At 44.6% G+C, this 23,540-nt stretch overlaps 1 protein-coding gene across 3 annotated transcripts in view; it reads right to left on the bottom strand.

Annotated features, from left to right (window-relative positions):
* The window catches only part of CLTC (clathrin heavy chain), a 36,396-nt gene extending 13,652 nt beyond the window's left edge, over positions 1 to 22,744 (bottom strand). For 2 of the 3 annotated variants that reach the window (XM_074160695.1, XM_074160694.1), the window contains exons 1-14: positions 22,703 to 22,744; positions 13,718 to 13,925; positions 11,313 to 11,581; positions 10,356 to 10,517; positions 9,444 to 9,557; positions 8,873 to 9,046; positions 7,807 to 8,004; positions 6,928 to 7,128; positions 6,179 to 6,331; positions 5,748 to 5,870; positions 5,340 to 5,477; positions 5,049 to 5,213; positions 4,748 to 4,928; positions 1,268 to 1,431 (exon numbers count right to left, since the gene is read on the bottom strand). In XM_074160695.1, the coding sequence (XP_074016796.1) occupies positions 1,268 to 1,431; positions 4,748 to 4,928; positions 5,049 to 5,213; positions 5,340 to 5,477; positions 5,748 to 5,870; positions 6,179 to 6,331; positions 6,928 to 7,128; positions 7,807 to 8,004; positions 8,873 to 9,046; positions 9,444 to 9,557; positions 10,356 to 10,517; positions 11,313 to 11,581; positions 13,718 to 13,925; positions 22,703 to 22,744 (2,292 nt within the window). Of the gene's footprint in view, positions 1 to 1,267; positions 1,432 to 4,747; positions 4,929 to 5,048; positions 5,214 to 5,339; positions 5,478 to 5,747; positions 5,871 to 6,178; positions 6,332 to 6,927; positions 7,129 to 7,806; positions 8,005 to 8,872; positions 9,047 to 9,443; positions 9,558 to 10,355; positions 10,518 to 11,312; positions 11,582 to 13,693; positions 13,926 to 22,702 lie in introns of all 3 variants that reach the window. The other variant, XM_074160693.1, reaches the window with a different exon arrangement.
* Between the last annotated feature and the right edge of the window lie 796 nt (positions 22,745 to 23,540).

Genomic DNA, 23,540 nt, shown 5'->3' with positions numbered 1-23,540 from the left:
GCCATGTGATACCTTCTAACTATGGATTTAGACAACAGTAAGAATCAAGCTAGTAGCAGTACTAAAATCGCAAATCAGGTTAGTTCTCTAAAAGCATTCCAACTTTCAGCATAAGATTACAGAGGTTACAGTAGAGAAGCTTAGTCTATGTGGCAGACAGTATTCTGGATACATATTTCAGATTACTTATTCTAACATGCACATCCCAGAATATAATCCTACATATAAATTACACTTAAGGACTTTACACAGGGAGGCCTGTACTGGGAGATTTACCTGGTACATGTCCTGCACATTCCAGACATGGAACAGCACAAAAAACAATAGCTTTCATCAGGAATTTGACAGCTTGATAACTTATCTTAGGTGGCTTGATCAATTTACATACCTTACACCTCGGTGACACCAGGTTATTTTTATAGATTTCTCATTTGAAGAGTTTTGCCATCTTCAGGTATGATCAGCAAAATCTAAGGCTGTGCTATGTAACCAACAAACACGAAGGCAGGAAGTGTTCCCAGATAAAGTTTTCCCCTCCCACACTGTTTCTCAGATATTTCTATTGGTGTTACATTTGTCAATAGGCTCAGCACTAAACACAGGCTACAGAACCTGAACTTGGAGCACGCTACCTTTTCCCACACTTCGAAAACGTTTCGGCAATGCTCTGAATCCTGACTATAACAGTCAAGTTAGCACATATTTACACTGACTGGCACATCCCAGCAGAGCTAACCTGCAGTTCACCTGACTGAAATTCCAGTGCGTAGGAATAAGATGAATGGCACAGATCAACCTTAAACTCTGAAAGCATTTATGGAATTGACTGACACTATTCATTTGTTGTTTCTGTAGTTGCTCAGTTGAAGCTGAGTGTTAAGTTATGAACTCATTTGGCATTATGGTTGTTCTCAACCTTCAAGTTACCCGTTTCCTACATTATAGCAGACATCTGTAACGAGGTCTAGATGAGCTAGTGCTGTTACTACAGTTTAAGAGTTCTAGCCAGGTTAACCTTACTAAGGGCAGTGAGGAACTGACCCAACAGATTGTCTATGTTTTAAGATATTGTTCCAGGCTCAGGCTCTATTAAGAGGTACCACCAACATGCTGGATACCTCTGGTTTAAGAGGACAGATGGATCCTTAAGTGTAAAGGTTAAGGCTCATCTGTATTTTCACAGAGCTACCTCATTTCACTGCTGACACATGATGTTTTATCTGCACCCCAGACAGGCCAAGACAGCCCAGTACTACTCAAACATTACCTTGAGGAAGTTTTTAACACGTTCTGGATCATAGCAGTTACTTTCCCTGCAGATTCTTTCCACTTCTTTAATTTGTCCTGTCTTGCATGCGGCTTGAATATACTTGAAGTGCACATCTGGATCCTGGCTGAAGTTTACAATGGAGCCCAGGAAATAAAACAGACCTTGAGGGAAACAGTCAACATATTATGCTGAAGCACTTGAGTTGGATCAATATTAGCTTTTAAGCAAACCTTCCAAGTTACATTGATATCTGATTACTGAAGTTTACAAAGAACGGAAAAAAGATTCAAGTGTTGTAATCATTTTACAAAGATGAGATTGTCCTAGCTGAGTTCAGCCTGTCATTCTCCATGTGTTACGTGCAACTTTCATAAATACTAATCCATCATCATCAATTGCCACAGGTCAGCTTTGTTCAAACGTCCAGCATGTGCCTTCAACACACCCCCTGGACAGGATGGAGGAGTTTAGAAAAATAAAACTAGTTGTGCCCAAAAGCTACTAACACACCTTCCACTAAATTCAAGAATTCAAGATTCATAAGGCAGCAAGGAGGGTGCGCAGCAAGCTGGCTACCCTGGACTTCAAAAGAGCAGACTTTGATCTCCTGAGAGATCTGATTGGTAAGGTAGCGTGGGAAAAAGAACTGGAAGGGAGAGGGGCCCAAAAAAGCTGGGTGGTATTTAAGGATTGCCTCCTCCAAGCTCAGGAGAGGTGCATCCCAAAAAAGAAGAAATCGGGCAAAATAGCCAGTAGGCCGGCGTGGATGAACAAGGAACTGCTGGACAAACTCAGGACCAAAAAGGAGGCCTATAGAGGGTGGAAGCAGGGAAAGGTAGACTGGGAAGAATACAGAGAAGCTGTCCGAGTCACCAGAAACCTGATCAGGCAAGCGAAAGCCCAGGCAGAACTAAATCTAGCCAGGGATGTGAAAAATAACAAGAAGAACTTCTATAGATATATCAGGGATAAAAATAAGACGAGGGAAGCTGTGGGTCCCCTCCGGAAGGAAACGGGAGACCTGGTCACCCAGGATGTGGATAAGGCTGAGCTACTGAATGACTTCTTTGCCTCAGTCTTCACTGGCAAGGGCCCTAACCACACTGCCCAAGTCACGGACGGCAAGAACAGGGGCTCTGGGAATGAAGAAGCACCCACAGTACAAGAAGACGAGGTTCGAGACCTCTTAAAGAACCTGAAGGTGCATAAGTCCATGGGACCTGATGAAATCCATCCACGGGTCCTGAGAGAACTGGCGGACGAAGTTGCTAAGCCCCTCTCCATCATATTTGAGAAATCGTGGCAGTCTGGTGAAGTTCCCACTGACTGGAAAAAAGGGAACATAACTCCAATATTCAAAAAAGGAAACAAAGAAGACCCGGGAAACTACAGGCCGGTCAGTCTCACCTCTGTGCCTGGCAAGATCATGGAGCAGATCCTCCTGAAATCCTTGCTAAGGCACATGGAGAATAAAGAAGTGATTGGAAACAGCCAACATGGCTTCACCAAGGGCAAATCGTGCCTGACAAATTTGGTGGCCTTTTACAATACTGCCACAGACTTGGTAGACAAGGGCAGAGCGACTGACGTCATTTACCTGGACTTATGCAAAGCATTTGACACTGTCCCGCACGACATCCTGGTCTCAAAATTAGAAACTCATGGATTCGATGGATGGACCACTCGGTGGATAGGGAACTGGCTGGATGGCCGCATCCAAAGGGTTACAATCAATGGCTCAATGTCCAGGTGGCGGCCAGTAACGAGTGGTGTTCCGCAGGGGTCGGTACTGGGACCAGTACTGTTTAACATCTTTGTCGGTGACATGGACAGTGGGATAGAGTGCACCCTCAGCAAGTTTGCTGATGACACCAAGCTCGGTGGCGCAGTTGACACGCTGGAGGGAAGGGATGCCATCCAGAGGGACCTAGACAGGCTGGAGAGGTGGGCTCGTGCAAATTGCATGAAGTTCAACCAAGCCAAGTGCAGGGTCCTGCACCTGGGACGTGGCAACCCCAGGCACAAATACAAGTTGGGTGGAGAATGGCTGGAGAGCAGCCCCAAGGAGAAGGACTTGGGAGTGCTTATGGATGAGAAGCTCAACATGAGCAGGCAGTGTGCACTGGCAGCCCAGAGAGCCAACCGTGTCCTGGGCTGCATCAGGAGAAGTGTGGCCAGCAGGTCTCGCGAGGTGATTCTGCCCCTCTACTCTGCGCTCGTGAGACCCCTCCTGGAGTACTGTGTCCAGCTTTGGAGTCCTCAACACAGAAAGGACATGGACCTGTTGGAACGGGTCCAGCGGAGGGCCACGAGGATGATCAGAGGGATGGAGCACCTCTCCTATGAAGACAGACTGAGAGAGCTGGGGTTGTTCAGCCTGGAGAAGAGAAGGCTCCGGGGAGACCTTATAACAGCCTATCAGTACCTGAAGGGAGCCTACAGAAGAGCTGAAGAGGGACTCTTTGTCAGGAAGAGTGGTGACAGGACAAGGGGCAATGGTTTTAAATTGGAAGAGAAGAGATTTAGATTAGATATAAGGAAGAAATTCTTTACAGTGAGGGTGGTGAGGCACTGGAACAGGTTGCCCAGGGAAGTTGTGGATGCCCCATCCCTGGAAGTGTTCAAGGCCAGGCTGGATGGGGCTTTAAGCAACCTGCTCTAGTGAGAGGTGTCCCTGCCCATGGCAGGGGGGTTGGAACTAGATGATCTTTAAGGTCCTTTCCAACTCTAGCCATTCTATGATTCTATGATTCTATGATTCTAAAACAAGCTGCAGCACAAGAGATGCCTGCCATGACCCACAGCTAAAGATCACTTAAAGCTGATGCCATAAATCCTTTACTACTTTAGACAAGCGACTGCCAGGTCACTTAGTCAAGAAAGATTCATGTGTTTTTTGGAAAACACACATAGGCTACCTATACAAGAAACCTGTCTACTGTAGCATCTTATTCCACTAACCAATTCTCCAAATATCAAGAGTCCAAGATCATGTTGTGTTTTCAGTTGTGTTTTCAAGTCTTTAAGAAGGTTTTCTTTAAAGCTTAGCAAAATGCTGTTCAGCCACACATCTGCAGAGATTTGACCGCAACCTGCCACCACGCTGACTAGACTATACACAGCTAGTTTTGTTGAGAAGTACAAAAGCCCAAAACCCAAAGGCTACACAAATTTAAGATGAGTATTTTGGACAAAGCAAAAAGGCCAGCAGCTTCTTCAGTTAACTTTTTAGGTTGGCTACAGCTCCAAGCATTTTCGTAGTATTTCAGAAAACTAAAAATACGCAACACTGAATGTTGGTACCCCCCTCAACGGGGGAAACTAAGGTTTAGCTCAGGTTTCAGGACAGCTTTGAGGCTTAGGTACTTAAGCTCAATATGGCTTTCTAGATTTCAGCAGGTAGACAGTTCTTCATACACACACGTATGAAGAGGAAAGCACTAGCTCCTTTTGTTAAAGGCAAGAGCATGAACTTACCTTCAAAGCTCTTGAAAGACTCAAACAGCTCAATAAGTGACTGTGTTGACAGTTGTTCATGGTATTTTGAAGCTACCTGGACACAGATCTGCAGGTTCTGACGAATGTTAGCAGACAACATAGCACGCAGACACTCCAGAGAGTCTTCTACCGATAAGGAACCAAAATAATTCACTAACCACTGCAAAAATACGTAAGCCATTTTAGACCCAAGCAGAACACTTTACACTCTGAAGTCAGATATTGAAAGCAATTATTAATTGCCTGGCTTTTGCTAGATTGAGGATATTTGATCTCGTACCTCAGGATTGAGAAGATGAGTGTGAACTACAGCACGTTTGATGTCATACAAGTCTGTGAAGTGTTCGAGTGCTCTCTGCAGCAAGCCAGCTTTCTCACACAGCTGAGCTATGTGAGCCCGGTCATAATGAGTAAACATTTGGTTTCCCAGGATAGCATCTGCAACCTAGAGGGAATATTGGAAAGTCTCATTTAGTTCCTAAACGCTATCACTGTTATTTGATACGGACCACAATGCAGTGGCTTGTCTACCTACAGACAAGCCTGACCCAATATAACCCTGAAAACATACCTGAGGTGCATGCATGAGGTTCATCTCCAGTAAACGTGTCTGCAGGGGACCTTCCGAGGGACGATTATTCTTCAGTGCATCCAGCAAGAAGGCTGTACATTGCTGAATTAAATTATATTCCATAAAGACATCCACAATCTGCAAAAAGAAATTTAGGCTTTTGATTAGGAACTGGAAGCATTTTTAAACAAACTAACATCAAGTACAGCTTCCAAAGCTCAGTTGTTTATCCTGACACTGCACTAGGCTGCCATTTAGTGTTTTTAAAACTAGACAAGAAACAGCATTGTCCTGGTAAGGTAAAACCAAACTCATAGTTCAAATATCTTTCTCTGATGGTACGAGTACAGCTCCTCTTACCAACTTAAGGCCTTGAAGTTAACATTTCATAGCAATAAAATTATTTACTTGTGTTATGTCTGCAAGAGGCTCTTCATCTTGAACAAGCATTTGTGCAAACTGCTGTCCTTGATCAGGGCTGATTCTCATCACATTCCTCAGCAGAAAAATCCAGTCTGGAGTATACCCAACCTGAAGAGATAACGAAAATTAATAGCTCAGCAAGAGCACAGCCCTTGTTAAATACAGAGCTCAGTAAAAGCTACTGCCAGAAGCTTACACAACCCAGTCAGGATTTCCTCATTTGAAAGAGTCTACATAGGGAAGTAAGAAAGGATACATGTACGAAGTCAAGCAATAATCATTCGTAACAAAACCTTAGATCAAAGTAGGTACTACACAAGCTCTCAGATTCCCCCACAATTACTTGGAATTACTTTGGAACATAGACTAGTTATTCTTAAATACAGGACAGATGTGGCAATTTAATTTCTTCTCACCTTCTTAGCATACAAAACGATCTTCTGGACTTGTCCTGTCTCAGCAAAACACTGGATGACTTTGTTTGGAACATTGGCTCTCAGATAGACACTAAGTGCCAGTGTAGGATCTACAGATTTCACAAGGTCTCCCAGCTCCTCTGAGCACTCCAGCTGTGTAAAGATAAAAATACACTTAGTCCACCCTGACAGTGCCATGCTGAAATGCAGTACTACCTTCTTCCTCATTTGTCTTCCTTTTGGACTTCTCTTAAAAAAAAAAAAAATTAAGGCCCAGCTTGAGAGCATTATATGACTCTTTCAGCAGTGATCTATTGGGCTCTGTTCCTTAACCCTGTTCTACAAGGAATCAGAAAGGCATTTGTGGAGCTAAAATGGATTAGGCGATACATTGTATCAAGCTTATTTCTTCAGCTAATTACAGAAATGTAACCACAACTCAAAGTATATGCAAGTCAGTATCCAAAGAAAAGCGCAGGAGTTTGGGAAACAACAGCAGCGGCTCAGAAGCTTTCCCCGCTAAATTCACCCTGCTGTAATTTTAAGTAGAACAAGTGAAGCTCAGAGTATTTGATGAATTCCCTGGCAGTAACATGGATCATAGTTACAGGTAGAGTGAATACCTATTGCTCAACTGTTTGATCACACTCATGCATGGATGAGTTGCCCAGTTGAGTTTCCCAGGAAGGGGAGAGGGCTGTCAAAGCTATATCCCTCCAGGGCCCTAAAGGTATCTACCCCAAATTTACCTTATCTTCTTTTAACCATTTTTCCAAGAGTTGTTTGCGTCCCTGCTGAAGCACTGGTCTGCACAGTTCCAGCGACTCATACTTATTCAGCTGCCCTTGGTCAAGCAGAATGCCAAAGTATTGGAGTAATGGGGAAGTCTGTCCCGGCTGAGCTGGAACACTCTGGAACCGGCGGATGGTGTCTGGAGTACGCAGGATTCCCTGCCAGAAATAGAGATGCACTTCAGTTTTCTGTTCTGCTATTGTGGCTTGGCAAGAGTTTCTGCAGAAAGCTGAAGTTAGAAATGCTTACTACGCCGACGCTATGTTTCGCCAGCCCAAAATAAGTCAGAAGCAGTATGGTTCAACACCAGCTCCGACACTGTCAGATGTTTTGACAGAAGACATTCAATAGCAGCCTATTAGGCTTGTTTCAGTGGTAATGCAGATTTAAGTTCAGAGGACTGTCCTACAGAATTAAGACACCCTTGTCCTTGCAAGTTCCTCTCATCTGAATTTAGTATGATCTTTGCTCTTAGTCTGTCCTTTTTGTCCTGTTTCCAGGTGCAGCCTTAGCTGGAGGCTGTCTTTTCAGAGACTTTTTTAATCATTGGAGCAATAAAGTGTAAGTACCAGGAACATTAAGTCACATAACCATTACTTCATCATTTACCTCTCTCCCCCTCTGGGGGCTTCATATAAGCTTTAAGATCTTCCAGCATATAATCGGTACTCTCAATACATAGCATACAGGTTCTTCACAGGTATGTGAAGTACTGCGTTAGGACAGGAGCAGTAACAAGATTCTGGTCTTGCCACTTATAAAATTCAGCGAGCTTTCCTGAAGCAAGAAGCTTAAGCCAGCAGAGTTCAGTACTGTTCTGAATCCCAGTCTATTACCTTTGGGGCATTAGCTGCCACTTTTGCTGCCTCTGAATAGTTCCCTTGTGCGAACAGTGCATTGAATTTTCTGGCAAAGAGTTCCTCAGCACCTGCCAGGTTGTTGCGGACAGCCATTCGTAAAGCTAGGTCAGGATTCTGCAGCACATTTGTGATATAGGGAATAATATTCTCTTCTTCCACACACACTGAGAGCACCTGAATAAGTCACCAAGGAAAACTTCCAGTTAGTCCAAATACAAGAAGTGAGCCAAGGGGTAAGCTAACCTCTAAAAGGAAAGCTATGGCATAAATGGAAAGCTTTTTCATCCCTTGATAACTGCAGAGTCTTGCCATTTTATTCAAGAAACAGACCTCCAGTTAGAAAGAACCTCTACTATCCAATTACTGCATCAAGGCAGATGATTAACACTCAGTCTAAACCGAGGTATTTACAGAGTACTCACATCCCTGTATTTCTGACCTATCTTTCTGTAAAATCTGTACTCAGTGTCTTAAATAACCAACCCTAGAGATACAGAGCAGAAGACTTGTTCCTAGTTTATTACCCATGCTCAACAAGCAACAATATTTGAAATCAATTCAGTCTGAAGGCATAGCTGTACAATGTTAGTAGCCTGTTTAAAGTTGTATGTGCATGGAGATACAGAAGCAAATTTTCTTTGGGGCTCAGGACACTGACAGACATCAGATGTTCTGAACAGAGTTCAAAGGTAACATATTTAAGACCTCATATTTAAGACCTTGCTCTGCAAGAGGATACATTCTGCCCCCAAAGAGAGGGGTATATTCTAGTTCCATCCTCAACAGTAGGAGAGCATTCAGATCCAATGACTGCCGTTACAAAACCCCCAAAATTACACAACCAGAACCAGAGTTGTGGAAGAAACTACAAGTCAGACAAGCTGCACTATGTTCAACTGGTCAATACTACCATACTCCTGATTCTATTATTCTGTCTTGGCAATTTTTGGAAACTTTTAGACATTGATATGAACACTACAGAGTATCATTAAGGGCCAGTGGGATTAGCTAAAGAGGTGGTTTCCAGGCCAAGCTTCCTTACTTGTCCCTTTCTGTTTACTCCAATAATTCCAGCTGTTGCCTCATGCTGTGCAGTAACAAATATAGTCTCTCCACTGATTCTGTTCATGTAGATACAGGTGCCAGTTTCCAGGTCATACAAGTGGATATAGCCATATTTTGTTATGAGAAACACCACATCGTGCTTGTCACTGATCTGCAAAACAGAAATAGGTGAATCAAATTTGGTATTAGACAAAATGAGCAAGTGCTTCTAAGAATCAGCAGATAGCTGTGCCATTTCAGGACAACTAGAAGCACTGTTAAATTTTTACTTGATACTTGAGTACTATCACAGTAGAATAAAGTTTTAAGAGCTTGAAAGACAGTCAAGTACACAAGGGTATTTCTTCCATAAACAAGAACACGCTGCCTTTGAATGTTGCTTCAGTCTCCACCTTTACTGTGATGCTACTGAAGCAGAAGTCACCTCAGTTTAGTGCCAACCCTCAAGTCAATATATTGACCACCTGGCTTCCCATGTCTTTAGAGTGTCACATCTGCCAACAGAAGCCACAGACTTGTCCTTGTGCTCTTGTTTGTGGCTGCCTTACCTGCATGGCAACAGGAAAGTCATTTTGTGCTTCAGGAGGAAAGAAGACATCCACTGCTTTCTTTGGAAATGGCTGATTCCCAGTAGGTGGTGTGCCAACTTCAATGATATGCAACTGTGCAACAGGTAAGATTCGTGTTAGTTGTTGTATTTGTGTAACACTAGATTTAACAATGAAGATATGGCAATTCCTTTGCTGCTGAGCCTAAATCCCAAGTTTATGCAAAGATAAACTAAGTCAGTCTTCCTAAATATTATCATTGGGTAAAGGCATGGCACACTGTATTCATGTACCATAGATGAGGGAAACAGTTAAGCATGATCTTTAATTACCTCCAGCTACTTCGAAGTTTAAGGATTCGGTTCAGTCACTTAACATACACTCTTTCAACTTGGTTAACATTCTACAGAGACAGTTCCGAAGACATTTCTCTGACTGTAGCGTTGGTTCTACTTTGTCTTAGCTGCCACAAAGCAGCTCACATAAATCCAGTGTTAGTATTAGACCACTAGTTAGCCTTGTAACACTAGTGTTTAAATTTTTCATCCAATAATTTTGAAATAAATTAAGCCTGATACTGGGGATCAGCATCAAAGAAAGATTACAACAGCTTTTCCCTTAAGCTTAGCCTGTAAAGCCGAGAGTCACGTGTCTCAATCAGCTAATTATGCTGGTCATGACATGCGACTTCATGACTTGGAACAGACTCCTGCTACATCAGGTAGTCCCTGCTGTGAAGCTCCGTATGCACCACTTTTCCATGTGCATTAGATATACAGCATCCACACTGACACACAGTCCTTCGCTTTTTTTCCTAAAGGCAACTTTGTGCATTAACCCACCTGCTTTCCTGGAAGCAGAAAACCAGGGCGAGTCATTAAAGATTACAGCATATTTAGAACCAAGTCTTACCTTACCCCCAGCTTGCCCTCTTACTGCAAAACAGAAGAGAGTGGATTCTTCGGCATTTCCTTCCATCTTGAACTGTGCGAAGCTAGCTGCGTGTCCCTCAATTGGCTGTGACACTTTTCTATCTACAGAATACAGCTGCATTGCTCCCACAACACGATTTTGCTAGACAAGACAGAATGAGAGTCAGGAATAAGACACACTCGGACAGTTATTTCATTTAAGTTAGTGTTGGTAAATATGCTGTCGTATCAAGCTGAAGTATCATGCTTTCTCTTACAAAGGCATAACTTCAGGCTAATAATTTAAAACCAGGTCCAGAGAAAGGCAACGAAGCTGGTGAGGGGTCTGAAGAATAAGTCTTATGAGCAGAGGCTGAGGGAGCTGGGGTTATTCAGCCTACAGAAAAGGAGACTGAGGGGAGACCTTATCGCTCTCTACAACTACCTGAAAGGAGGTTGTCTGTCTCTCCCAAGTCACAGGCGATAGGACAAGAGGAAACAGCCTCAAGCTGCGCCAGGGAACGTTCAGATTGGGTATTAGGAAAAGTTTTTACACTGAAAGGGTTATTAAGCATTGGAATGGGCTGCCCAGGGAAGTGGTTGAGACACCATCCCTGGAGGTATTTAAAAGACGGGTTGACATAGTGCTTAGAGACATGGTTTAGTGACAGTTTTTATCAGAGTTAGGTTGATGGTTGGACTCAATCTTAAAGGTCCCTTCCAACCTAGACGATTCTATGATTCTACGATTCTAAGACTCTTAACCTCATACTAGTGTTCATACCATTACTGTAAGATTTTTTGTTACATTTCAGCTCGCTATTTGAAGATCAAGACAAGCATGTACATTCCCAATAATGTTCTAGGAAAGAAAAAGATTTTGGTCCTTGTCCTATAGAAGAATGAAATGAGTCAAGCTCCGAGTCTTCCACAGCAGGTCTCCCTAGTGGTAAAATACCTGTGCAGATATGCCAGTCAGCAGTAGCCATTTCTGCTTTGCATCAGTGCGGTAGTTGATGATCTGGCAGCCAGCAAGACTAGAGTGGCGATCAAACATTTTCACAGGCTGAGACTCCCCCTCCATACTCCAATGGTAGACTGCATTATCCGTGACAAGGGCAACAGTATTCAGAGAGATCCACTTCCAAAAGGTGACATCATCTGTCATTGTATGAGCCTTCATTTTGCTCTTCATTTCAATGTTAAATATTTGAAGTGTTTTCCCAGCTAGAAAAACACAACATAGTTAGCCAGGTTACAGATTCCACTTGTTACTTCAAGCACTGGTTAAAAGTAGAAGAGCTGCACTATGGCATTACACCCTTGTGACTTCCTTCAAGAAAATGCTGTTACATACTGGCAGTATCTTCAGTAATCAGCTATTATTTTTAACCAGACCACAATCCTAGCCTAATTTTACCAATTTACCACTATTGAGCAATCAAACAGATGTGGAAAACAACTTGGTAGGAGACAAGAGCTTCAGCTACACGAACAAGTTGCATTATACTTCACGTACATCAAAACTAGGTCACAATGCTGAGTCTCTTGAAAGTTGTGAGGAGAGCTATGCCACTGTTATTAAAGACTATGTCCACATCTGTTTTAAGTATAAAAAAAAACCACAACATGGAACGGTCAAGTTGGCAGAGGGGTTTCGTAATTCAGACTCACTAACCAAAACCCTTACGTTGCACTAATGGGATACACAGCTACTGGCTGCAAACCAGACTAACAGAAACTGTGCAAGGAAAGGAATCTAGTGACCAACACAAGCTCCATAAGGTAAGAGGAAAAGTTCTCTGAATTATGTAGAATGGTGCATACACACATCCTGAACAGCCACCTGCAGTCATTTCGAGCAGTTTTTACAACATGGTGGCATACAAGAAATTCTTTCTTCCTGTTGAGAAGATAAGGAAGGTTCTGGCCAACTTCTAGTTTTAAAAGACAGCTAGTTAACCACATGCTAGTGTAGCCCAAGAGGAATATTAAATATCATGTGAAACTAGGTGCAGGTGAGAATATCTGCCACAGTTATAACTAACTCAGCTTGATAAAGCCACAATGCCATGTGGGCAAGTGCCTTCACTCACCAAGGATTAGTTTAGTTAGAAGCCACCATTAGTTCAGCTACTGACATAAGATGCAGACTCAGGAGTTTCTCCAGAGCTTGGAGATGACTTGTCTAACAGTGTTACTCAGGCTACAGACTAGCAGTTTCTTTCCAGAGCTAGTGCAGCTGGAGCTTTAGAGTCAAGGGACATTACATTCAGGTAACATATATCCTACATGCTATGCAAGGCATATTAAGAGGCAAAATCTAGACTTAAGTCGAAGTCCTGTTTATAAAAAGCTTAATATCAAGATCACAACAGTTTAAGTACACTTAGAGTTCTTGAGTGGAATAATTTTCTGAATCTTAAGGATGCCCTTGTTTGGGAGAGCATGAAACCCTCTCAATTTCAGGCTTTCAGTTGCTTAATGCCACTGTTCAGCCACATGCACCACAGATCCGAGCCACTTGATTCTGCTTTCTCTTTTCATAAGACAGGACAGGTACTAGTACAGTCAATTGAAATAACTCACCATCTGCACACACAAGAAAGCATTAAAGTTGTGACAAAACAGGAGCACAGTGTTAAAGTCAAACTTAAATAACACTGAATACATATAAATCTTTCCATTAACAATATGAATATGTGCATTTCTAGAGTGAAAGTATTTGAGCTTCTTGGGCCTCTTGGGGTAAGAGATCGACATTTCTGGAGACTCCAGAGGAATGCTGGTATCTCCGGTGATACAGAGAACAAAGTTAGCTGACCTTGTGCTTTATTCACTACATACATCTTCTCTGCATAGTTTCACTTTTCTTATCCCTAACTGATATAATAAATATGCACAAATTGGTGCACCAGCCTCTTCCAGCAAGGCCAGACTAAGGCCTTCAGGAATATTTCCCCTCCTTCTCAGTCTTACTTTCTTTCTCTATAAAGAAAGGCTTAGTTAATAGACCTTATACGCTTAGGAGATCAGGTCTCAATTCCCTCTAAGGATTCCAGACTAGAGACTCCAGAAGTATCTTAAAGCCCTTCCAGCTCTCCCCGCTCAGAAGCTGTAACCATTCTGACTGAAGCAAAACTCATCCTAATGATCAGCAAATAGCAGGAAGCCTCTGAAACTTACTGCCCTGCTACCTTCAGAAGAACTGAAAATACATTAAACTTAAGTTCCCATTAAGCTGTGGAAAACTGGTAAGGGATCTTCCCACATAAGTTGCATGAGACCGTAAGTCAGCCATAAACTAGTCTTACAGAAAGCCTTCCATTCACTTCAGACATTTCTTTATCAGGACTTCCATACCTTTTAACGCAATGACTTTACTGGCAGGGTTCATGATAGCACTGTCAGCTGAAATTGGTCTTCGAATTGGGTTGCTGGGGTCATTCATGTCAATGATCACCACTTGAGCCTGTTCTCCTACTTTCTCTCTTATGCAGATGAATTTGTCAGACTCCATTGTCAGAGTGCTGAACCCAATGTTTGCTGGGTTGATGCCCAGATTTTGGAGCTGGAAGAGAAAAAAAAAAAACCAACAAGAGGCTTAGCATTAAGTTACTACCTCAGTATAGCCACAAACAGCTTTGGTGAAAGTTGCAAGAGATACTAGGCTTCCCGTATCTTTATGACAATACAGCCATGCTACCCAGAAATGGCATGGTACATGAGTTCTTGCCCATCTTCAATTAAGCCCTGCAGCATTCAAGCACTTGGTACCTTGTCTTCAAAGTCTGTTTACAAATCACTGTTTTGAGAACTTAACTTTTGAACCCCTCCTATGATTTAAGGCACATTGAACTTGCCTGCTCCCAGCAGCTGAGCTAGAGCTGCAGCTTCAGTACTCACTCTCACCAGCCCTACTTCCAGAGCCCTGACTTACCCCACTGAGCTTGGCAGCTATCACTATTTCAAGCTTAACATCACGTGTGAGGTGTCTGAGCTTTATCTTTATCCTTACAGAGTTAAAAAAAGCTACCTGTCTAGCAATTAGCCTAGTCCTGTCTAGCAGGCTAGATACCACCCAGTAGAGCTAAGACATACGAGATGGACACTACTGAAATCAGAAATGGTTCACCCACAGCCATACTTAACACAGAAAATATCAGTAAACCACTTCCTTTTCTGCTGAGCCACAGTGTGCTTCTGTTAACCTTTACAAGCCTAACTTTAATTTCTGTTTCTTGTACAGCTTGCAACAAAACACAGTGCAGTTAATACCGTTTCATTGTGTTTGCAACAGACTAGTGTATTAGGATTTCAGTAGTGAAACAAAGTTTATTCCATTTTTAACAGTGGAAATGCAGAATAATAAGTTCACCTCACCCAGTTTGTGGTTATCTTAAAAACCTCAAGATCAGTTTTCTACTATTGGAAGAATTATCACTTCTAGTATTTCAGATATTTTTCTTTCCGGGAAACTGTTTGGACTTCAAGCCCAAGGTCTCCCAGGAAGAGCTAGACCTTCAAAGCCATTTTAGAATTATTGTACTAGTTTGAAGGAAAACACTGAGCTCTTATCAGCTGTGCTCTGTATAAGCTCTGAGACAACCACGCCTCAGCTGCTCTGTTCCTGCTACTTGCAGCTTCCGATAAAGAGGGCGTTTTACTACACTTCCCCTTTGCCCCGGCTCTCAGACAGCACATGCGAGGCACAAGTAACATCTAAGCTGTGGCACCCCAAGTTAACAGCACAAGCTTCACAAAAGGCCCTTCAATGGATGATCTCTATCACCCAGTGAATCAAGGCAGCCAGATCTTGGTACAGTTTAAGGTTGAGACTCAAAAGGCAAGTCAGTTTTAGCTCCTTGGGTCTGCTGAAGGAGAGAATTTCTAGAAGATGATTCAACCTTTGTATACGGTTCTCTGGCCACTCTGCATTTAAGTCCTTTGGCCTGAAGGCCATTGTTTCATTGAAGTTACCTTGCTCTTTCAGGACATGCCTTCACCATTCAAAGCTCTTCAGTTAGGTTCAAACAATAAGATCTCAATGCTGTACCAAAAAGAGGTTCAGGCTCTTTGATGTTTAAGGGCTCATTTCACCACCAGTTTACAGAGAGGTAACACTGATCTTCTGGTACATTTAAGGTCCACCCTGCTTTTCTACTTTGAAAGATTAAGATACATTTAAATCTGTTCTGACTTACATATAATTCCTGAAACCAGGCATCAAGCTAGCTTAAGTCATTGTTCCAAGGCAGAAGATGTACACTTTCTGTGACTTAACACCATGAACAGTTTCACTCAAAGACATCTCCCTTTACATCCACCCACCCGCCAATAAAGCCAGGAAACTTTCAGGTGACAGAAAGGTGTTTTAGCAGCTCTCCCAAGAGAAAACTGCCTCAATGCTGCTACAGTCACAGAAATCAAACCCAACCTCCTTGACAGGTCAGAACTCTCAATCAGATTTAAGTCAGTGCTTGAGGTCCAGCATCACAGAACCTGACCACACATTCTTCAGCAAAGTGGATTCACTCAGAAGATTTCAGATTTAAGTTCAATTCTGCCTTTCACACCTTTATTTGGGTAGTGTTCTCTAGGCCTGAGACTGATATTTGTACACCAGCGAGGCAGGGCTACATGGAACCTGGTCACACCCCTGCAGGCAGAGAAGGTTTGAAGACATCGGAGTTTCATCTGGTAGATCTGGAGAGACTTACCCTTTTGCTAGGGCTGCAAGCTTAACCAGTGCTAAATCATTTATCAAGCACTCAATTTCCTTGTTAATTTGGCAGAGGACGGTAGTTCCAGAGTGCCAAGTATTCCGCCTGGCGATAACTGACGGCACTATACCCAAACGGACACCATTGACAGAACATACTAAAGAAGCAAGCCCTAGCAGATGGCAGATCTTTTAGGGAGGTCTAGACTTAGCCACTGAGTCAAAGTTGCTTAGATAATGCAAGACAGATTTATCTTAATCATAACCAAACTGCCATCTGCTAGGTGTGATATCTGAGGTATCCAACCCTAGTTAGTAGTGGAAGACATGGTCCTTTTTAAACTTAAGACCATTTCCAAAGGCTAGATATTTCTTTGGAAAGATTTAAATTGGCACTGGAGCTCTGCAGGAAGCTTGGAGAAGCTTTCTGATGGAGCTGCGACCCTTAGTGAGGTCTTCAAGTACACAAGCTCTCTCTGCTAAGATTTCATCTTTTAATCTCAACAGAACCAAGCGCACAGACCAAGTCTGCTCCAAGCACCAGACAGGAACCTGACTCTGTGACAATCTCTGTGTTTGATTACACAGGAGGGTCACCAGCCAAGAGTGGCACTTGCTTTGCTCAGCTGGTAAGACTAACGGTGACTTTTCTTGGCTGCGTTCAGACCTGATGCACAGAAATCTTGAGTATAAAAATCATTCCCTGGAGTACAGGTCATTTTCTTCCCCAAACAGGTTAAAGTTCAGGTGAGTGAGGCAGGAGTGTTTACAAAGCTAGGCAAAGCAAACAGAGACTAAGATTACTATTAAGGAACATAACAGCAGGCATTTCCTTGGAGGCTTTTATTATTAAATTTTCCATACTATTCTACCGACAAACTCGTGAGTTTACACTACAACTAAAATAGTACAGGGGTTTATGGCAGATTTTTCTACCCCCTCTCTCCTTACCATAGAGGAAAACACCCAAACACTTTTTATTGCACATTTAGGTCCACCACCTTTCACCAATTCAGAAACAAGTTTAAAAGACTGGGGGGGAGGAGGGGGGCAGGAAGTAATCATAAGATACTCCTGCATTATACTATGAAAAACACCTCCTTGGCGTTCAAGCAGATATGAAAGCAGAACTTACCAGCTATGCTTGGGCAACCAACTGACAGTTTAAGTTATTTTACACCAACGTTTGTTGGAAAGTTCAGTTATACCAGTCTCCTGAAAGCACGCTGGGAACAAAGTGAAGTAGCTGCTCCATTAGAGTGGAACCATGAAACAAGTTGCCAGAGACAGCAGCAACCCTTCTGTTCAGCAGAGATGTCACCTTGAAGGACTCATCTAATTCAAGGCTGGGTACACTTCAATGGCAGACTATACTAAACCATCAAATTCTATGGCAACACTTATCTGAACAGTGTTAAGAGGTGAATCACAACAACACGGTAATGCAAGTCTGATTAGTAAATTCTTTTTTGTCTTCACTGGAAGATAACTCAAGTACATTCTTGGTAACTTACCCAGAGAAGTTGTTATATTACATGCATGTTTGACATCAATCTGAATGGTAAAACTGCTGACAAGACTCTCTTTGTTGACTCCTTCCTGGAATATTCGCTTTCTTGTGACAGTTTGCTTAGCTGTCAAATAATTTCTCCTTGCCTACAAGGAAGGCCGCGGAACTGCTGAGTACGCATTTCACCTCGAGTCTCACACTCGACAGGATATAACCACTGTTCTTGTGGCCACAAGCAGCTGCACGGTCTCTGCCCAGAGACTCCTTATCTACATGCTGCTAGGAGTCACGTAGCTGGGAAACGCCAGTTAACAGAAATATTCCCAGTCTTTTGAGAAGCACAGAGCTCCCTGACATGCAGTGGAGTCACATTAGCTCTACTGCAAGGCCATCCTTTACTGGGCTTTGATTGAGCAAGGTAGACACCACGCTACATTTCAGGCACTAATTCCATTCATGAAAACTAGCAAAGCAAATTTAAGTCACACAGAAGATTTATCTCTGTGCTGATCTGTTAGACTTACTGACTGCAGCTCTGTCACACAGGGGTCCCACAGCCAGTCAATGGCTCCAAAGTACTTCACGCTCACCAGCACAAGGTGAGAGTTACAGTTTGTGACGGCATAGGAAGCTATGTTTTAAACAGATAAGAGACCTCTATACTTTTTAGGAGCTCTTCTGTTTCTATATCCTTCCTATTTTCTGCCTTGCCCCCAGTAGGCAGAGGCAGTCACCTGGCCTCAGCAGCCACAGGCATGCTGTGTGACTACTTCAGTCACAAGCCACAGCCGAGACGGTACCTGCTGAAACCGAAGTCCAGAACCACTGGCTAACATTACTTATCTTTGGTTGTCACCACAGTCTGAGCATGAGTAGTGCCACCAAGACAGGCAGGCTTGTTGGCTTCAGTACCTGCTGCAAGGGACACAGCAAGAGCAATAGCCCATAAACTGCCTAACTAGTTGTTCCTATCCAATTAGTTGACACACACACACACTCCTCAAGTCACTTCATTTCTTCACAGCATTCTTTGTTACAGATTTTCTTTCTGTAAGGATGCTCCAAGCTCACTGGTTTTAGGAACTCAGATCCACTAAGCAGCAGGGAACAAGAACCCCACCAAAGCAGTGTTCGGCACAGCAGTTCTGTCTAATTCCTGACTTAAAATACCAACAAGAGACTTAAAAACTTCTGCTTCAAACTAACGCTGTGATAGCAGAGATTTAGTGGTTTAGGATATATTAAACTGTCTCACTTCCAGCACAATACATGGAAGCATTTTGGTGTTTGTCATTGTTAGAATGAAGTAGTAAATCTATAAGTTTTATTATATGATGTCTTTGCTGTCCAGTTTTACTCAGTTAATGCTTTGGCACAGCTAGCTGTGATGGAGAGCCACCCAAGTGCCACCACACTGGAACAGCATAGCCACCATTCAGATTTGCTCCATCAACAACCAATAGATACAAGAACCCTTTTTCTAGTTTAAAAGGGTAGTTCTGCCTCAGTATCAAATGCATGGTCTGAGGTGACAGTTTTCTGTACTGTCTAGACAAGCCTACAGAATAATATATTTTTTAAAAAATATATTTAGGTTCAGAACAGTATTTAGTAATGCCTTAAATCACACCAGTACAGTGGCATGCCTGGTCCAAGCTCAATTTTTATATATTTCAGAGTAGTTTGGCTAAATTAATTGGCACTCCCGGTTCATCACCTGCTAACTACTCTGGCTCCACCTCACTCATCAGGAACTTGCAGTCTTACACAATGTCCATGCTCCCACCACACTAAGTAAACAGTTGTGTTTCACTTTCACCCTCAAACATGCAGAGGCACCAACTTAGGGAATCGCCAAAACCTGGACACGAGCAGCCAGATTTGCAATCATTCAACATACTGAACTCTGACCTCCCACTACATGCCCACTGATCTGTTTCCTCATGGCTACTTTAAGAAAAAAAAAAAAAAAAAAAAAAGCAGCACTATAAAGTTTTATAACAGGAGTCCAGTAGTTTTGATAGCATGGGAATCAAGTTTGTCCTTGGAAACTCCCAAGAAAAAAAGTTTCTCCACAATGTGCTGTTGATGTTTTCTTGTGGCAAGGCAGGCACCTACAACAGACAATACACAGATAACATCCTACTTGTTTGTGACCACTGAGATTTCAGAGGTATGCAACGGGAATCAAACAAACAACATCTGAAGCCTGACTACACATTTTGTTTTTAGACTTCACTTAGTAAATATCCAGAAAGCTTACTTAGCCCTAGTAAGCTAAGTATTTGCCACTTCTTCCTTGCCCAGACTAGGTCTCTAGCTCAAACTGTGGGTACACAGCGTGCTGTACCATGTACCCCAGAGACAAGGCAGTCAGGAGCAAAACAGTGCAGAGCTTCTGGAGCCTTTAGCTCTTCATTCCCATGTCACCCAGCCAAGACACTGACAAGGACAGATAGTGACAGCTTGCCCTGAGCAGTGCAACACGGAGCACAACTGGACTGAAGATGCAGATCAGGACAAGCTTTGTACAGACGGCCACTTGACTATTTTCTGATCTGCAGTAGTGGATCCATGGAAAACTGTATTGTACTACACACAGTGCCGATTGTCAGCCTTTTACATTAATTAAAAGCAACTTTCAAGAATAGCCTCACAAGAACTTTCCCATTCATATCCATCACTTGATTTTTATTTTTTTTTTTTTTTTTTTTTTTTTTACACGAATAAAGCTCCAGTTGGGTACCTTGTCTTTCCTTATGCATCAGCTACAAATTTGCAAGTGTTGCACAATACCTGCAGGACAAGTTTCCTAGACAATGTAGGTCAGGCACAGTTCAAGAAATTGTATTACTGAGTCCATGAAGACCTCCTATGAGCAGCCTGGGATACGCTAAAGCAGTTCTGGACAGCAAGAATGTACCAATACCGGTGTTCCTGCTCTCAAAATTTACTCCAGCAGGAAGTCAGAAGCTTCAGCGTAAAAACAGCACCTCTGAGAATTCAAGTTCCTGTGAATTTTTTTCAATGAACTAAAATGAGGAAGTTCAGTAGGTAACAGCAAACTGGAGCGTTATGTGCAAGAGCCACGTGTGTGCAGGCTCAGAAGGCTGGGCGCCCAGTCTTACAAAAGACGAGCTCACATATGCAGTTGTAAAAGCCACTGATTAAATCTGTGCTCTATGTTAAATAGGAACAGGGGAAAAAGTACAAATAAACAGGTAAATCTGTCTTTGGTCAGAACAGTCATGTTCCACAATAGTGCTGGCCTGAAATCTATCAGCACTTTGGGAGTGAAGCAGATGAGTTTCCTTACATAATGGTACTTGTGTCATTAGAGACCTGGTAGTGGGTCACATGCAAGGTTTGTATCTTAAATAATGTATCATAGATGCATTTCCACAATACTTTATTAACAGCTGGGTTACCCAGAGGGATGAGTTTCACCCGAGTACACACAACCTTCTCAATACCTGCACCTAGGCTATGCCACCACCAGGCAAGAACACTTGCGCAGAGCTGAAGCTCTGGCCAACTGGTGAGATCCTCCTGTCACTGCTACTTGCTAAAGGTACCCCTAAGATATGAATTCTGGCCTGGTTTTAAACTGATATTGAAGTTATCCAATGCTCAATAATTAACTAGCTAGATAAAACCCAATCATGGCAGCATTTTTTAAATCTTAAAATAATGCAACGGACAGTGGCAATTTGAACAGCAAAACAGGCATTTTGCAATTGTTCTTTTAACAAAGTGTCTAGAAATTAAATTCTTTCCATTTGGGTTGGAAAGGAGTCACTACAAACCATGCAAATCCATCACAAACCACACATAGACACAGACATCGCAGGGAAGCAGGGCTACAGCCAGGCTGCTAGAAGCCAGAAGATCCTGTCTGGGTATGTCGACCTAACTTTTATTACACACAAGTTCTCCTCACAAAATACTTCTCGGCAGCATACTCAAGCTTAATACCATCACAGCTACAGCCACTGAGGACGAGCAGCAGGGCTCGTAGTACTTCGCCCCATAGCCTTGTCGGATAGGAAGTACACATTGCACAACCCCACTACGGCTCCAGTCCCCTCCCTGCACTCCAGCTTCACCCACAGACATTAAAGGTGCCTGTTTATTGGAGAAGGTAACCTTGCAGTTCTGCAACAGAGCGACTTTAAAATTTGTTACTAGTGCCTTCAGAAGGCCACGTTAAAGAAATTAAAAGTCATCACTTGGAAATAATCTATTAGCGTGTGGTTATGGTTTCACGACACCCAAACCTAGAATTTGTCAGAGGCCAGTAGGCACCAGACAGAAAGTGAAGACCTGGCACTTCCAGTGCCTGCACTGCCACAGCTGTACTGCAGGGAAGCCCGCAGCAGCCTTCACGTTTCACTGCAATATCTGGTTTTCCTTCACAGGATAGGACATTACAAGTCAGGCCATCAATAAAACGATTCAATACATCCTTGCGATTATAAGTCTTAGTCTCATTAAAAAAAAAAATAAAATTAAGCAACGCGTGGAGATAACTTGGTCTCTTCTCATCAATACTCCCCCCCCCCCCCCCCCCAATCTCCCCTTGCAGATCCCGCCCTGGAGCGGGATTTCCCGGTGGCTCTGCCCCGGAGGCGACGGACGGACACTCTCCCTGGCTCGGAAGCGGAGAGGAACCACCGCGCTCCCCTCCCGCCGCCCCGCAGGTGCCGCCGGCCTGGGCACGGCGCCAGCCTCGCCCACACCGCCGGCACCGAGCACCCCGAGCGGGGAAAGCAAGGCAGACACCGGGCAAGGGCAGGGGCTAGATGCCCGCCACTGGGGCCCGCACCTCAGGTCACGAAGAGCCCCGCGGCCCCGGCCCTTCCCCTCACGCCCGGCCCCGCTGGAAGGTGCCCTTCGGGGCGGCACTGCCCGAGCTCGACAGCGGCAAGGGCTGCGGGAGGGCGGCCACCCCATCAGCGGCGAGGCCCGGGCCGCCCCACCGTCCCTAAGGAAAGGCCGCAGACAGGCCCGAGGCCTCTCGCCCAGGCACCGTCCCCAGGGCGGCTCCTCCACCTGAGGGAGAGGCCCGCCCGCCCGCCCGCTCCATCCGAGCCTCCCTCTGCCGCTCCGCGCCCACCTGGAGATGCTCCTGGAAGCGAATCGGCAGGATCTGGGCCATGGCGGCGGCAGCGGGCTGGGGCTCCAGTCCGAGGCCGGACCGGAGTCGCACCTCAACGGGGAAGCGGGACCGCAATGGCGGAACAGGCCAGCGAGCGGGGAGAGCCGCGGAGATCCGGAAGCTGCCCCCGCCGGCGGAAGGATACCACCGCGGAAGGAAGAGGCCTGCCCTCACCTGCCGGGACCGGCCTTAACTGCGCCGGCCGGGCGGAAGGATCGCGGCGAGCGTCGTGACTCACCCGCCGCGGGGCCAATGGGAGCGGCGGAGGGAGCCGTTCACCGGAAGGGACTATTTCGAGCCTCATCACTCCTCCCTTCCCGGCCTTTTTTTTTGCCACATCATGCGACCGAGGTGCGGCGTCGTCACTTCCGCTCCGCGCTCGTCGCCCCGGCGGGTCACGTGCCGGGGGGCAGAGCGGCCGGGCAAGGTGACTCGGCCGGGCCCGGGTATTGGGGGGGGAAGGCGGTTGCCATGGAAACGGGCGGGGGCGGCCCGGCCTGGGCCCCCTGAGGGAGTCCTGAGCGACGCTGAGGGACCACGAGAGCCCCCGAGGGACGCTGAGGGACCACGAGAGCCCCCGAGGGACACTGAGGGACCCCAGAGGCCCGGGGCTCCCCCCGCTCAGGGCAGTGATGGATTTCCCCCTCCCGCCCCCGGTGCGGGCCCTGCCCGTTCCCCTCAGCTCTTGCCCAGCGCTTTTCCCCCATTTTAGGAGCCATCCTGGGTGCCAGCCTCGGTGGCTGCTGCTGCACTGCGAGCACCATATTCCGTAGAGAGATGGGGTTTTCCTTTCAAA

This window comes from Numenius arquata, chromosome 18 (assembly GCF_964106895.1).
Source record: "Numenius arquata chromosome 18, bNumArq3.hap1.1, whole genome shotgun sequence".
NCBI classification, from domain to species: domain Eukaryota; kingdom Metazoa; phylum Chordata; class Aves; order Charadriiformes; family Scolopacidae; genus Numenius; species Numenius arquata.
This window is presented reverse-complemented; position numbering and strand designations above follow the sequence as displayed.